Source organism: Stegostoma tigrinum, chromosome 22 (genome assembly GCF_030684315.1).
Source record: "Stegostoma tigrinum isolate sSteTig4 chromosome 22, sSteTig4.hap1, whole genome shotgun sequence".
NCBI classification, from domain to species: domain Eukaryota; kingdom Metazoa; phylum Chordata; class Chondrichthyes; order Orectolobiformes; family Stegostomatidae; genus Stegostoma; species Stegostoma tigrinum.
In genome coordinates, this window is record NC_081375.1 from 32,951,760 (window position 1) to 32,967,600 (window position 15,841).

At 38.9% G+C, this 15,841-nt stretch overlaps 1 protein-coding gene across 15 annotated transcripts in view; it reads right to left on the reverse strand.

The window, feature by feature from the left end:
- Nucleotides 1-1,516: 1,516 nt before the first annotated feature.
- tnrc6c1 (trinucleotide repeat containing adaptor 6C1) overlaps nucleotides 1,517-15,841 on the reverse strand; it is a 637,257-nt gene continuing 622,932 nt past the window's right edge. For all 15 annotated transcript variants that reach the window (XM_059653753.1, XM_048554723.2, XM_048554726.2 and 12 more), the window contains 4 exons: nucleotides 7,598-7,798; nucleotides 6,506-6,576; nucleotides 4,864-5,003; nucleotides 1,517-1,978 (listed from right to left, as the gene is read on the reverse strand). In XM_059653753.1, coding sequence (XP_059509736.1) covers nucleotides 1,618-1,978; nucleotides 4,864-5,003; nucleotides 6,506-6,576; nucleotides 7,598-7,798 — 773 coding nt within the window. In that variant the 3' untranslated portion in view covers nucleotides 1,517-1,617. The remainder of the gene's footprint in view (nucleotides 1,979-4,863; nucleotides 5,004-6,505; nucleotides 6,577-7,597; nucleotides 7,799-15,841) is intronic.

The following is a 15,841-nucleotide window of genomic DNA, read 5'->3' on the forward strand; positions in this document are numbered from 1 at the left end:
ACACAGACGTTCATACCCTTTTCTTCCCTCAAACCCCCTAAAACTTTAAAGTCAGGTTTTTTTTCTACTACTCAAGACTATTTTCGGCTTGGAATATACATAATGGCAATGAGATGTAAATACCTTCTGAGAAGAAACAAGTAAATACACTCTACTAAAATTCAGGAAAAACAAAGTCTTGAACCCATTTGTGCATAGTTCATGATCCTCTTTTAACCAGCTTTCCACTTCCATCAACAGCTCGACAAAACCAATAAAACCTATCCAAAGTTAATGCACAAGTTACCTGATCAAGGCAGGCTGGGACAAGGAGAGTTTATAAAGTAACATACCTTGCCGTATGTTAGTCCATTGTCTTTAACACAATCAAAAGCATTGATTTCTTTTTAAAACATAAAGCATTTCATAAAGCACTCTTCAAACATTGTTGTGTCCATTATTTGGTAAATAAGTAACTGCTACAGAATAAACAGGTATTTTCTTCTTTTCTTCAGTGCTAGAAGTTGGGTTAAAATACATGAAATGGCGTGGAGTAGCTCCCCAGAAAATTCAGGCCTTCCTGAGACATCATCCACTGTGTGCAAGAAAGTGAGCAAACATTTATGAAGGAAAAAATACACAACAATGGCCAAAAAAAACAACACTGTTCATTCCCAGAGTTCTGAAGTAGCACATCTTCATTCTGAAAATAGGTTTTGATGGAAGAGTAATTGTCCTTTTTTCATTTTATTTTTCCTTTCTCTAAGGTTCCAAAAAGTTTGTAAACAGGAGGATACCAGACATAGGCACCTCCAAATCAGTCACAAAAATATGCAGTCCAAGTGCTTCCCATTGCCTGCTTGCAGGCTGGGTCCACTCTATCGTGTAGCTATGGCCACAGTTCAACTAGAGCATTTTTATTTTTTTTTAAGTTTTATACTCTGAAAGAAAACTGGTGCAATACTCCTGTAATAATTCTCTTGCATTAGTCCACAAAAAAAGCCACTAAAGGTAGGTATACACATCATCTCCAGAGCACACACTGTTTAAGAGCGTCCTTGAGTAAACATTTACACATGAATTGCTGCTGGCCCCCTTTGTAAGATTAGCTGGAGGGGCTGCATACACTCAGTGCAAAGTTAGAAGCTAATAATTTGACCGACAAGCAAATAAAAGCATATACTGTATAAAGAAACAAAAACACACTGATTTCATATGCACTCACACATCTGAACCATTGTTCTATCTCTCTCTCTCTCTCTCTCTCTAACACACACACACACACGCACACATACACACAGACAGACAAACAAACCTTTTTTTGTTTGAGCCTATTTGTGATGACAACATCTTGGAAGTGTAAATTAGACGGTTTTCACATTTCATTATTGGCCTGCTTGATTCAAGTATTTGTGTTGATATGTTTTTGGGATCAACGAAATAATGAAAGCAAGGGTAATGTGCATACTAAACCCAGGCTCACAAAAGTAGACTTTCCATGCCCCTTCCCCTCCCTCCCATTTCCCTGCCCACCCTCCACACCCAACCAAAAAAAGGTTGTGGATCAAGGGTCAATATGATGCCCAAAATCGGGTTGTTTAGTGCTGATTGTTAGCTCCACAAGATCGTCGGTTTTCCCTACATGGATTCTCCACTGAGAAGATCACCAGGTAGCAAGGTGTTTATAGGCGTAGGGCTGCCAATTACTCTGGTATCATCACTGTTTGGGGGCCCCCATAGGCTGCTGGAGTATTGGGGGACACCACTCCATAGGAGGTCATTTGCTCCTTTCCCACTCAGGCTTGTAGTATTCCAGTGACCCAGATCATTGCGGACCAATCCGTGAGAGTTGGTGCTTGACCCAAGTCGGCTCTGATTGGTTCCTGTGTTAGACTGCCAGCTAGAGGTCTGTGTCAGTGTTTGACCTTGTGCAAAGAAACGGTTAACTTCCTCATCACTAGCAAATTCAGCGAGGATGGTAGTGTTTCCCAGAACGCACCTGGAAAGAAAGGAGGGTTGAACATTACAGACTAAGACATTAACTCAAACACTTTAAATGATAACTGGTATTAAAAATAACCTTTAAAGTGTAGAATTTACCAGGAATTGTTACATCTATTGCAAAATTTGAGCTTCAATTTTTAAACTGTGTGTACCAAACGTATGTATTTCAGTTTCTTCAATACTTCATAGCTAATTAGCAACTTGTTTTTCCGTGACAATTTAAATACTCACACATTAAGGAAATTGAGGTTTTTTTTAGCATTGTGACCTTTAAGAAAATGGCAGAGAAAGTTAAATCATTCTAATTCTGTTTCCTTGGGCTTTCAAACTACTGGTATGCAGGGGGCACAGAGCCAGCAGGTCATACCTGAACGAGAAGCAGATTGAGTGCAGGAGTGAACTTGGGGTAGATGGAAAAGAAGTACCTAAGAAAGGTTTATCCTATTTTTAAGAAGTGTATTAGGCATTAATTGAATTTTTCAGTACTAGGAAGGCTTTATTCAGATGGATAAAGTTTTTTTTAAATGAGTTAACCTTGTTGCGGCTTATAAATATAGGAACGGCAGGCTGCTTTAATCTCAAGAGTGCATATCTCCTGTGCTATGTGAAAACTCCAGGATGTTTCCAATATCCTGGATTACCATTTGTGCAGGAAATGTCATCAGTTGCAGCAGCTTGACCACTGGGTTTAAGAACTTAAGCAGCAGCTGGTACCACTACAGTGCATATGTGAGAGAGAGAGTGATGCGACTGGAAGTTTTTGGATATGATCATTCTGCAGCTTAACAGTATATAGGAAGAGAGGCACTGAATGGCCTCTAAGGCTAGGAACTGGGACGTGCTGTCTGAGAGTGGTAGAGGAAAGTCCAATCAAGCATTGAAAGAATTAGATGATTATTTGAAAAGAAACAATGTGCAGAATTATAGAGGAGGACTAGAAGTTAGCATTACAGCACTGGAGAAAGATGTTCCAGTAGGGCCAGGATAGTATCAACTTAGCAAGAGCTGAGGAATTTTAAGAAGTGTGATTATATTACTTAGTACATAATTTTGCTTAGCATAGAGGAATAAATTTGCAAAGATATAACAAAGAGGAGTGAAAACTGTCAAGTAGTTACAATAGGGACTTCAAATTGCCTGAATATAGACTGGGGTAGCAGTAGTTTAACAGGAAGGAGGAGGAAAAGTTCTTGCCATGAACTCATGACATGATCAGTTTGAAAATACAACTGAAGACCAGAGTGAATATAAAAGGGTTGGTGGGGGGGGGGAAGAGAACAGAAGCAATTTTAAAAATAGCAAAGATCAAGTAGAGAGAGAGACCGGCAACTAATGCAGAACTTCAAAACAACAATAATAAGAAGTTGGTGGAGTGGGGGGAACGGCTGGCAGATGAAGTTCAACGTGGCATATTTTGGTAGGAAGAAATGCAGGTGGTATGATGAAAATCATTTCCTTTGCAACATGTGGCTTGGATATGGGATGCACAATCTGAGTGGTGGAAGCAAGTTTGATTGAGGCAATTTAAATTAAAAAGAAGTATAACTCTAGATTGGATGCACGAGTAGAGGGACCTGAATGTACAGATGCTTAAATCATTAAAAGGTAGCAAGATAGGCTGAGAAACTGTAAACAAAATTTAATACAGTATCTCACACTTCACTGACAGTGGCGGAGAGTACTGACCAAGGAGGCTAATTTGAACTTGATAGGCACAGGTTGAGCCTTTGGATGGATGTGAAGGAATGAGTTGAAAGGGGTACAGAACAGGTTGATGAAAATGGTTACAGATATAAATAATTATAGAATTACAAAGATAGACTGCAGACACCTCAGACTTCTTTGCTTGTAGAGAAGCTAACTGGAGATTTGTGTGAAGTATGTACAATCATTAAGGCTCTGGACAGAAGAAACAGGACAAAATCTTCCTCCTCATGAAAGGATCAAGAGCAAGAGAGCACAGATGTAAACAAACGAGTAAAAGAAAAGGCAAGTGGTGCGAGGAAAAACATGTTCTGTAGCAAATTGCAAGGATTTGGGATGGACTATCTGACAGTGACAGAGGCAAGTTCAATCAAGGCATTCAAAAGGGAATTAAGATGGTTCTTTGAAAAGGAACAATGTGCAGAATTATAGGGACATGGCTGGAGAACGGCACGAAGTGAATTACTTATTTGGAGAGTACCTTAGGAACATTTTGCAAGTTTTTCCAGGCTGCATGTATAGGCTTTCATAAGCTGGAATAAACTTTCATTCAACACTGGTCATTAATTTGAAGAAAAATTCATAATTGAAATTTTTTCAGTCAGTTACTTTTCTGGCGGCTGCATAGGAATCAACAAATGTTGGTGGTGGAATTTTTAGATGTTGACTTCTCAACTGTTTAGTTTGGAGGTTTTTATTTTAAGTATAAGATCAGGCACTGTTCTACACACATTGCTTCCCTAGAGTGGGTAGAATAAGCCTGCAAAAAATCAATAAACTAACATCCAAGGTTCAGAGATAGTTGCACAGACAAATTTAGTAAATGAGTGGATAGATTGATGTAGGAAGTTAAATGAAAAGAAACAACTAAGGGGAAGGACAGGAAATGGAGACCTGATCACAAACCATAAAAGGTTGGCCCATTTGCACTGAGCTGTGGGATGGCCACCAACAGGTAGATGGCAAGCAAAGGATTTGCAAAAAAAAGGGGTGGGGAGAGTCAAAAGTAAATACATTAAATCAGGGCTAATGATAGGCTGAAGGAATAGTGTGAAAGGTTTCTTTTTACTTTTACCTGTCTTTTCCTAAACTTCAAAAGGGGCTTGTTTCTAATTTAAACCCAAGGAACATTAAATTATGGTAAAATCGAACACTAAAGTAATCAAAAAAACTTGCATGTGCAGAGACTTCTGGGCCTTAGCTGCTTCTTCCTTGGAACTGTAGCGAACCACAGCATTTCCTTGGGTCAGGTTCAGATGGAATGTTATCAATGGACCATGCTGCATGCATAAAGTCCGCAAGGTCGATCCATCGATCTGTAGCAAATAAGTGAGCCATCATCACTTGCATCAGTTTGAAACATTCACACGCGCAGTAACATCCACAACTTAATAAGTTTGCTTGGCACGTTACTGCAGAAGCAGGAAACCTCACAACATTCAAGTAATATTTAGATACAGTCTTGGAATTCCAAGTCATACAAGGCTACAGGCCAACTACTTGCAAATCAGATTAAAATAGTGTTCTTGAGCAATATAGATTTGATGAGCTGAAGAGCCTTTTTGCTGTGTTGCAGACTCCATGACTTTAAAACTAATTACTCACTTAAATTTAGTTGGAAAAATTATGGATGCTGGTAATCCAGAGCAAAAACAGAAATTGCTGAAGAAACTCAACAGGTCTGACAGCTTCTGTAGAGAGGAAGGGGAGTTAATGTTTCAGGGTCGAGTTTCAGGTCCCTCTGAGTTTCTCCGGCAATTTCCGCTTTTGTTAACTTACTTAAATAGCAGTCATCACTTGACAAACAAAGACATTTCAATATTTAACTAAATGGAAAGTAGCTAACTAAAATTACTAAATTACCAAATCCTATACCCTCCAGAATCTGAGTAGTTGGTTGAGTAACATTATGGAGATTAATCAAGTGAATTAAGATGACTATAAACTAACAAATCTGTAAATCCAGCTCAAAAAAAACAAAACACCCCTGGAAAAGGAAAATAAACCATGTAATGCAACTGTCTTCAGTTGTTCCACTAGGTAAATTGTCCCAAAGCTCTAGCAGTCTATGAAAGAGGAAAACTTTTAGCTGTGGAAAGGAGAGCAGAATGGAGAGGGAAAAAAAACAGCTGGCTCAATAGTTACATTCTGGGGTTTTACAGAAGCTAAGGATATCACGTGAAACAATGCTACTACATTTCTAAATTTCCTAGTATATAATTTTCTCAGAACAAACTGTGCAAGTCTAAACTCCAACATCTTTTCAGACAGTCACTCACAAAGGAGATTTTTGAGATTCTCCTCAAGGTTCTGCACTGGGGCTTGAACCCATAACCATCTGACTCAAAAATTATTGCTGTAAGTAGTGATGAATTTTTAAAATAACTGTATCATTGGACTTTTTTTCTATTGTTGTTCATGTAGCATTTTGATTGTTCAATATCGTCTAATACATGTTACCCAATAAAATCTATTTATTGCGTACTAATTCTGCAAAATTTCTAGCTGCGAAAGCTATCAGACATAATTGGCATCTCAGCCTAAACTTTATAAATACCATTTAAAATAGGCTTTGTAATAAACTTGGAAATCAGATGAGATTATAATAGGATTATAAATCTGTTATGGGGCACACACTGCAGGAATAGTTTGGCAGTTCATTGGATGATAATTAAATTCTATAAACGTAAATATGTACATTTTCTGTTCAGCTACACTGAATTTGAAAATTTTGGACGTACTGATTTTTGAGCTCAATTGTAACTAATGACATTTACAACAATGAAGTTATTTTCACATTACACTATTGAATTGTTACCTGGGGTGTGAGGTTTCGGAGAACCAGCCAGCTATTGTTTCTTCCAGAGCTGTCAGTACTCCAAGCAGAATCTAAAAAGGCAAAGGGCACATTACATACTATTGACTTTAATTCTGAGACTATCTTCTATGCATCAGAATGGAAAAAAAAACGATAACCCTTCTTTCGTGAAGACGGTGTCTAAATGGCACTCAGAGGAAATCTAATGGATTCATGGAGCAAAGTGGCACTTCATCTTAAGAATAGGAATGCGATTCTTTTCTCTGTTCTGAGTAAGTTAGCAAAGGTCATCAAATATGGAACTCAAGAAATACCACCCTGCTTTTGATGATTATTAATTTTCAGAATAATAAATTAGTAAAGGGTCCTGATAAGGAGCAATTTAATTTCATGGTAATGCAACACTTTTTATGCCATGATCAAGGGAAACCAGGTAAGTTTAAATTAATTTTCAAAGAAAGGCAAAATGCCAAAATAATCTCCTTGTTCCAGTTGGGAAATTCAGCACTAAAAACTAAATTCTCATGCTAAAGGGGATTTTAAAAAACTTCCTTTCTGCAAACTTAATTTACTTGCAAAAATCAGACAGCTCAAGTTATACACCTACAGAGCAGAGAGAATAAAGAAGTGCTTTAAAGATAGGAAATGCACTACCTGAGTATATAGTCATTTCCTGGTTCCCCTTAAAGAAGAATTCCTAACTTTGAGGTGAAGTGTCACCTTACTCCACATGTCTTCTGGTTCATTTACCAAATGTGTACTAGAAAAATGATCACAGACTAATATACGAGATTCTACAAACCATCAAATATTGGACATGGAATAGAGTATAGAAAAGTTTTCTGGTTCTGAATTGCCACTTCTTGAAAAATACCTAATACTTTAATATTTCATGATCTCAACCTGTTTCAAAATGTAACACAATTACACAAGATAATTAAGTCAACTGAAGCTTGAACACTATTTGTTATTATAAAAATCGTAACATCCAGTAACTTAAAAATCACAAAGCAGCAGAAATGTGGAAATTCAGACACTGCGCAAATTTCAAATGCCTTAGAGCACAAGGCATTGCAATAATTCAAAACTTACTGGAGGAATAAGAGCTTGGCCAGCTTGAGACAAGTCCAAGTGAACTGACACCCCAGGATGGCGATGGCTTGGTGTTTGTCAGGCCTGGTGGTGGCCGAGTGTTTTTGGATCCTAGCGGCACTTTCCATAATTCATGTGATAGTGACGGTTGAGTTTGAGCAATGGGTCCAGGTGACCAAGTGGACTTATCTGTCAGTTTAGCTGAAAAGCAAAAAGAATTCTCCTTTGGACAAAGTATATTTGGCTAATGAATGTATTAATTTCAATTCCAGGTACATAGCTCTTCAAAATATATAGATCTCTGCATTTATTTTAGAGCATGCTCCCATTTAGCCTTTGAACACTGAAAGTCCTTTTGAATCTCAAAATACAGAGCTCCCCTAGAACTTATAAAACTTCGGTCCACTTATTATATTTGAGATTATGAAACAATACAGATAAACACAGAACATATTCAAAAACACAACTCTGAATAGTAACGTAATTCAAAGTTTTAGAAAAGCAGTAACAACATTACTGTGACCTCTGTTGCTGACCATTTCAAAGATTCAAACTCTCAATATTATTACCTTGACGTGTACGGTCAAAGAAAAAGTGAAAATATTCAGAAGGTTCACAAGTCTACTAACACAATTTGTCTTCTGCAGAAAGTTGCTGGGAACATCTAAATGCGTACATAGTTTCACGCAGCAGGTTAAATTTCAGTAAGTTACAATATTTAAATCAGGGTTTTCAGATTTATTCAATTTTAACCTAAAAATACTCAAGAAAAAAAAACCTAGAACAACACTGGGTTGGAGACTTTGCTTGCCTGTGCCAATCCATCAGAAATATTTCGCCCAGCCTATGACAAAGGTCCCTGGAAAAGAGAATTTGTTATATATATTTCCCCAAATTGTTCTTTGCACGTATCCTGTCTTCAAATTAACTCAAGTCATTCAAATCCGAAACGGTGCAAAATCCAAATTTTCATGAACGATGGACCAAATCAAACTTCTCTGCTAATCTGCGTATGCAATTAGAAATTTTGGTAGCATGATTTCTATTTGTAAATCTCGCAGAAAAGTCAATGAAATACAATTCCAGCAATCTCACAACTCTACGAGACGACGACTGACTGTGGAATGTTGAGAAGTGATCCACTACTCAAAACCACATCTGAAAACACTGATTTTTACATAATCCAACACTCAATCAACAGCTTCATTAGCCACAAGTGCAGTTCAGGAACTCATACTCACCTTCTGTGAATGACAACTGATAGAAATAATGCAACCAAATCTCAAAAACTCATCACCAACCAAGAACACAACTTCATAAAGTTGGTCATCATGTCCCTTTCAAATTACAGCAAGGATTCTGGTGCATTTCAATGCTTTCCTTTCTCAAATCAAATTTGCTCTTATCAACTCTACACAACTTAACTTTCTGATGCAATGTTCCACAAATTCTATCCATGAAAAACAACTAAAATACAATGAAACACAAGTTAGGAAAGTAGTATTTGAGAGGCAAATATTTATCAAAGAAAGAGCTCAAGCCTGGAGGAAAACGGCAAGCATACAGACAGGAAATGAAAACAGATATTTATTAGGCTGAGGACAGAAAGAACGGGGCAAGAGTAGGTGGTGTAGGAAAGTACTAAAAGACAAGAATAGCTACAATCACAAAACTGCATGAACTTTCCAAAAGAAAATGCTTTTTTAGTTTGGCGTAACAGAAGAAAGGTTTGTTAATTATGCTAAACTTCAGACAGACAACAAACTCAGATGAAATACCTCATCTCACCTTTGCAACTATTTACTACACCGGGCTCAATCAACACAAAAAAAATCAGGCACAGAAAGCTCCTATTAAATAGTTACATGTTTTCCCATAAAATATATCTACTTTCTACATAGTAATTATGACATACTCACTGAGTCAAAATTATGGGACTTGATACTAAACTACAAAGCTTGAGTAAAATCTCAGATGACCACAAAGCTGCAAACAGCTGAAGAGATCAGCTGCAAATGTGTGGTCTTTCACTCACAGATATAGTGCTGAGTGACATTCAACAATCTTATGAAGGCATGAAAGATGAGTGAGAATATAAAGTGCCAATCCCCTTATTCTGACTTGACCAGTTTTCTCATACTCAGTACAACCCATTTCTCTCATGAACGACCTTCGCAAATCTCCACATGGACAGCTGTCATAGCATTAGGCTCATGCTGCTGCCATCCCACACCCATCTTCACATTCATTTTCCACAAATGCTGTCCCTTAATCCTTTCAATTGCAACCCACTTATCACAAAGCAGAGAGCAGATGTGTTGTTGCACAGAATAGCCAAGAGCTCTATGGAGAGGAAGAGAATGGAGAGCTGGTCCTTCAGTAACAGCACTCTGCTTGCTGCAGAAGATGCATTAGGAATGTAGAGATAGATACCCAGTGACAGAATCAGACACCACAGACACGTGGCCCACAACAATTACTGATTTTTATGGTTTGTCACCTGTAACTGAAACATCATCAGCTGCACAATGACTACTTTAAACCTTCCCTCCTTACCAGTTTTTAATTCACATCTTTTACCTCCCAGAGGGGGTCACTGATAAAAGAATTATTCCGAAATGACACACTTCAGGCATTATTTAAACATGCTTTAATTTACTAGAGGGGGAATGGAGGATTCTGTCTCTATGATTGTCATTATATTTTAGGCTTTGCATTGATGTGCCCACCTCCACTAGAAGAGTTGTCACCTAGATGGAACATCAGTCAACTGAGTATATGTTGGGCATCAGTGTCAGTTTGTCAGCTTATACAGGAAGGAGAAAAGTCTTGCCTTGGCTGTTCAACATCTCATTGAAATTCAAAAAAGATTTTTCACACTTTTGGTTGACAAAAAGTGCAGCTGGGCCACAAGTGGAACGATGGAGAAAGGAAACATGGAATTGAGGACGCTCCTCAAGATGCTTCCATATCTTCCAATGGAACCCACAGGCCGAGTCCTGATTCAATGACCGACTCTACTCCTGCATTGGGGGTCGATAGGACAATCTTTGGTTGAGTCCCTTGCGGGTTCTGAAATCCAGTGGACATCAGCCAGTAGCACCTCAGCAAAACAGTAACGGAACCAGCAGCTTGCCTGTAGTCCTGCTAAAATGACAAGGCCAAGCATATAAAGGAAAAGAATTTTATAGTTTCAATGAGGAAAATGAGTGATTGCAAAAATGTTAACATTATTTTAAGTGTTTATGAATTTTTAGGTTAAGTTCAAGTCTCCATCGGTCAGTCGTTTCCATTGCCCACATGTAGATACCAGCAATGAACTAAATAGTATGTTGAGAAGGTCTGAGACTCCGGGAAGACTATTGCATAGCCATGCCCAGAAAGATGAAGGAGACCAGCCATGACTATCAGTGAAATGCAAGGATTACTAACCATGAAAAAGCATTGCAGCATTGCAGTGGGGTGTTGGACCAAGTGGGTTTGACATTGGAAAGCACAATGGCTGCTGGCCTCAGGCTAACAGAACAGTGTCTCAATTGGGCCAGATGCCAGACATTTCTGATAGCAGGGTGTAGAACCGTTGGGCAAATGTGGTTACACCAGGTTCCACCTCCTGCAGAGTGGGCATCACCTTCTTCCTGCCCCTTCAGATCCTTCTGCTGGGCATGCTGTGCAGAGCACAGAACAGCATTACCACTTGGGAGGACATCCTTGGTGGTGTTCCCTGTAGGGGTCTCAGAATTCATCCAAAAACCAAAATTGCATCTTCAGTAGTCCTTGACCCTGCATCAATGGTTGGAACCATCTGCAGAATTTCCTTGAAGTTTGGAAGAACTGATTTTCACAGAATGAAGGCATCATAACTGATTCCAAAATAGCTTGCAAAGATGTGCATAATTATCTTCTGGAATTTCCATGCATACAAGAGGAACATTTAAGGAGTGGTTGCAAGTCCTAGGTGATCTGAGAACAGCGATTGATACATTACTCCCTAAACTTGCAAAATTTCAGCCTCTGCCATCCAAGGCTCTTTGCTGCCAAGTCCTAGCAATTGCCAAGAGGACGTAATAAAGGTGGCATTGCTCAATTGGGAGATACACTTGTCTGCAGCACTTTGTTAAACTTTACACTGGCCTCCAGCACATCACTGGAAGAAATTACAAGCAAAGAAATTCAGGTTCTGGTGACCTTGATAACCATTGGCAAAACAACTCTGGTTGGTCAAACACACAGCTGTTCGCTGGATGAATACAGATATCAGCAATGATGTGTTGAGAAGGCCTAAGGCTCCAGACAGACTGTTGCTTAGCCATGTCCAGAAAGACTATCCTCAATCTGAATATCCTCTGCTGAGAATATTTACCTTTGCATGTTCATCTTGCATGCAAATGTGGTTTCACTGTGACCTATAGAGAATCAACTGGCCAAGAAGAGAGCTGCTGTTACTACTCGCATCTCCCCCGTTCTCGTGAGCTTGCTCCCATCTGCTTATGTTTCTCATCAGAGGTCCAAGATCTTGAGTGAGACACAAGTGACTCTTGTGCTACTGTTAAGGCTGGCAGTTTGGAAATACGTATTATCATTTCTAAAAAAAATTCCTACATAGAACATAGAACAGTACAGCACAGAACAGGCCCTTCAGCCCACGATGTTGTGCCGACCATTGATCCTCATGTATGCACCCTCAAATTTCTGTGACCATATGCATGTCCAGCAGTCTCTTAAACGACCCCAATGACCTTGCTTCCACAACTGCTGCTGGCAACGCATTCCATGCTCTCACAACTCTCTGTGTAAAGAACCGCCTCTGACATCCCCTCTATACTTTCCTCCAACCAGCTTAAAACTATGACCCCACGTGTTAGCCATTTCTGCCCTGGGAAATAGTGTCTTGCTATCAACTCTATCTATGCCTCTCATTATCTTGTATACCTCAATTAGGTCCCCTCTCCTCCTCCTTTTCTCCAATGAAAAAAGTCCGAGCTCAGTCAACCTCTCTTCATAAGATAAGCCCTCCAGTCCAGGCAGCATCCTGGTAAACCTCGTCTGAACCCTCTCCAAAGCATCCACATCTTTCCTATAATAGGGCAACCAGAACTGGACGTAGTATTCCAAGTGCGGTCTAACCAAAGTTTTATAGAGCTGCAACAAGATCTCACGACTCAAACTCAATCCCCCTGTTAATGAAAGCCAAAACTAAAATTACCCCCAAAGCAATTAAGACATATTGTCACACTAAGTCCCATGAGTAAAAGCCCTCACTAAGGCAAAGAAGCGGCTTTCTTGTTTCAGTATTTAAAATCTTTTCAAACCCTATAGGTTTCCAACAGTACATGAAATGTGCAAGGTTAAATGTGGAAGTCACCAGATTCACACTTGCTGCCTGGCTTACCAGTGTTTTTACTGTCTTTTAACCAGTGTGTGCAAATGAATCCATGCTCTCTTTGTCCCAATCTCTTGGAGACATGAATTTGAATCCCACCATGGAAGATATCGAAATTGGAATTGAATAGCCGAATGATGACCGTGCAACCACTGTCGATTCTTGCAAAAACTGATCTAACTTTTAGGGAAGACAATCTACCATCTTACTTTGCCTGGCCTGTATGTGGCTCCAGACTCTCAACAATATTCTTCATTACCCGCTAGGCAATTAAAGGCAACAAAATTCTAGCTTAGACAGCGATGCCAACATTCCAAATAAACACAAATAATCACATACACTATAGCTCTTTCAACCCTAGCCTGGTAAATCTCAACTTCCTTCCTCTGCGTATTTTCCTCTCGACTTCAACAAACACACCACAATTCTCTGAGTTGAATAATCTCACCAACCTGTGGAAAGGAGTTGGTTCTAAACATTTTATTTGATTGGTTAGTAGCTATTTGATATGGTGGCCCCTTGCTTTGGATTGAACCACAAGAGGAAACAATTTTTCTAAATCTACCATATCGATACTTCATAGTATTGAAGGACTAATATCTTCACTATTCTACAGAAAGAGCTCCAGCCTACTCAAAATCCTAAATCTAAACCTCTTTTTTAAAAAAGTGTGTCAACAGATGAATGAAATTTTTCCAATATTTATCAACTCAAAAAAATTCTTGCCTTGAAATTCTACATACCTCCAACTTGAGTAGCAAACAGAAATATTTGCAACCTTTCTCCATATCAATAAATTCTGATTAAAAATGCCATGATGTCTCATCGTAGTATTTCTTTACCACAAATTTCTTACCAATCACGTGAAACCATATTTGCATGCAAGACACCAACAGTGGCCTAGCAAATAGCTTACACATATTTCGCATAAATTTTTCACTTTTGTATTGATTCCCTTTTTTGCAATTTCTTCCCGACATTCACCTTTAACAACATAACCAACATCATACCAAAAGATCTGTTTCTCGGCTTACTAATGATAGTAAACTCGTCTCACCATTTTCTTTTCAGGTGTGAAATGCTTGTGTATTTGCATTTGCATTTTCCTCATCTCCATCTCAGAAACAAATTACACCTACACCTTTCCTACTACTCAAGAGACATTCCATTAGATTTCTCTTGATTGTCAATAACTTGTCTTTTCATTGTCCCTCTTTACTGGTCCAGTAATTATTTTACACACATGGTCATTGTCAATAGCATTGAGTCAGTCTAATAATTTCTAACTTATAAGGAATTAGGCTGAGAGTACTCAGCACCATTTTAAATAGATATTAAACTTTCAACTCAGTAACACTGACTAGATTTGAACTGCGAGGTGAAAATACACAACATGGGTATTAATTCTCGATGACATTTCTCTTCTATTCTGTTAATATTCCTTGAATGACAACAAATCAGAAGTGTACGACAATACAAAGTATTAACCAAATCCGTATCAGTCGAAACAAGCAAAAGGACAGTTTTTTCAACATTTAACATCAAGATAGATGGCCATCATGGGCTAAACAAAAACCTTTGCGTGTCTAAATAAGGCAGGAGAGTACATTGGTTTGCCTTGGCCTCAGCCAGGTAAAAGAAAGCACAAACACAAGCGCTTTGCGCAGGGACAGCAAGAAAACCTGAGTATCAATGATCCAGTAAAATAAACAATGACTTAAAAATAATTCACTGACAACTCCATATTTTGGAAAGAGATAATGAAGTAGAACAAACCAATAGAAAAAGTAGCACATTTTGTGTTTCAATATATGACTTCAGTAGCACTTGCAGAGGTTACAAGTAGAAATCAAATATCTGAGCATGAGAACTTAGTGAACTTATATATTTTGGCTCTGTTTACAAGTGTTTCAAGATTGGCAGATCAAAACCGAAAAGGTTTCCAAGTGTGGAATGAAATTAAGATTCCTTTCAGGAATGTGTAAAATGGTAAAATGACATTTTTGTGTGATTAATGAATTGAGAAAAAGACTGCTTCAGAGTTTGGTAGCTATGATTGGTCTCTGTAAGAATCTGTTTACATTTTTGAATGCAAGCATATGGAATCAAAAATGTTTTCTAGTATAAACTGGAGTACCTATTTGCAATCCAATGTGTTGGTTCTTAGTATTTAGGTTTACAGGGAGATTGTATTTTAAATTTGTCCCTTCCATGCCATTTCACTTGAACGTTACTGTTTTTAGAACCAGAAATCCCACCGAGCATTGAGAGATTCGTACTAACATTACTCACAGTACTTTATCTAACCATACTGACAGCATTTTAGAGTGATTTCACCCTCTCAAACTTGAAATTGCTCCAAATCTTCCAACTTGAGGCCTCCCTCCATGCTGCAGCAGCTTGCCCCATCCACCACACCTTAGCTTGAGTAAAAAGTCAACCAGTCACAGCACACATTCAGGAGATTTCCATGGTACACAGGACAAGCCCAGGCCCAAAACAGCTGGCCTGTGGCCCGCACCAGTCAGTAATATCTTGGCAGCCCCTACACCCTGGCCCCAACTCAATAGCATCACCCCTTGTCCAAGTCAACAGGGAGCTAGCCACTTCCAACTACAACCGAATTCCCCCGGTCCCCACCTCTCACCTCATAATCCCCTTACCGGTCATCCCACTTCTCCTTCTTCTCCCTTCCTTCTACCCACTGGTGACAACCTGTTCCATACTAGGCAGTACCTTCCTGAAGACTGGGACTCTGTAGCAAAGTGCAGCCCACAGCTAACAGAATAACACAGGAAACACTTTGAAACCCATATGAGCAGCCTTCACATTAACTCAAATAAACTCACCAGTGCCCTTCT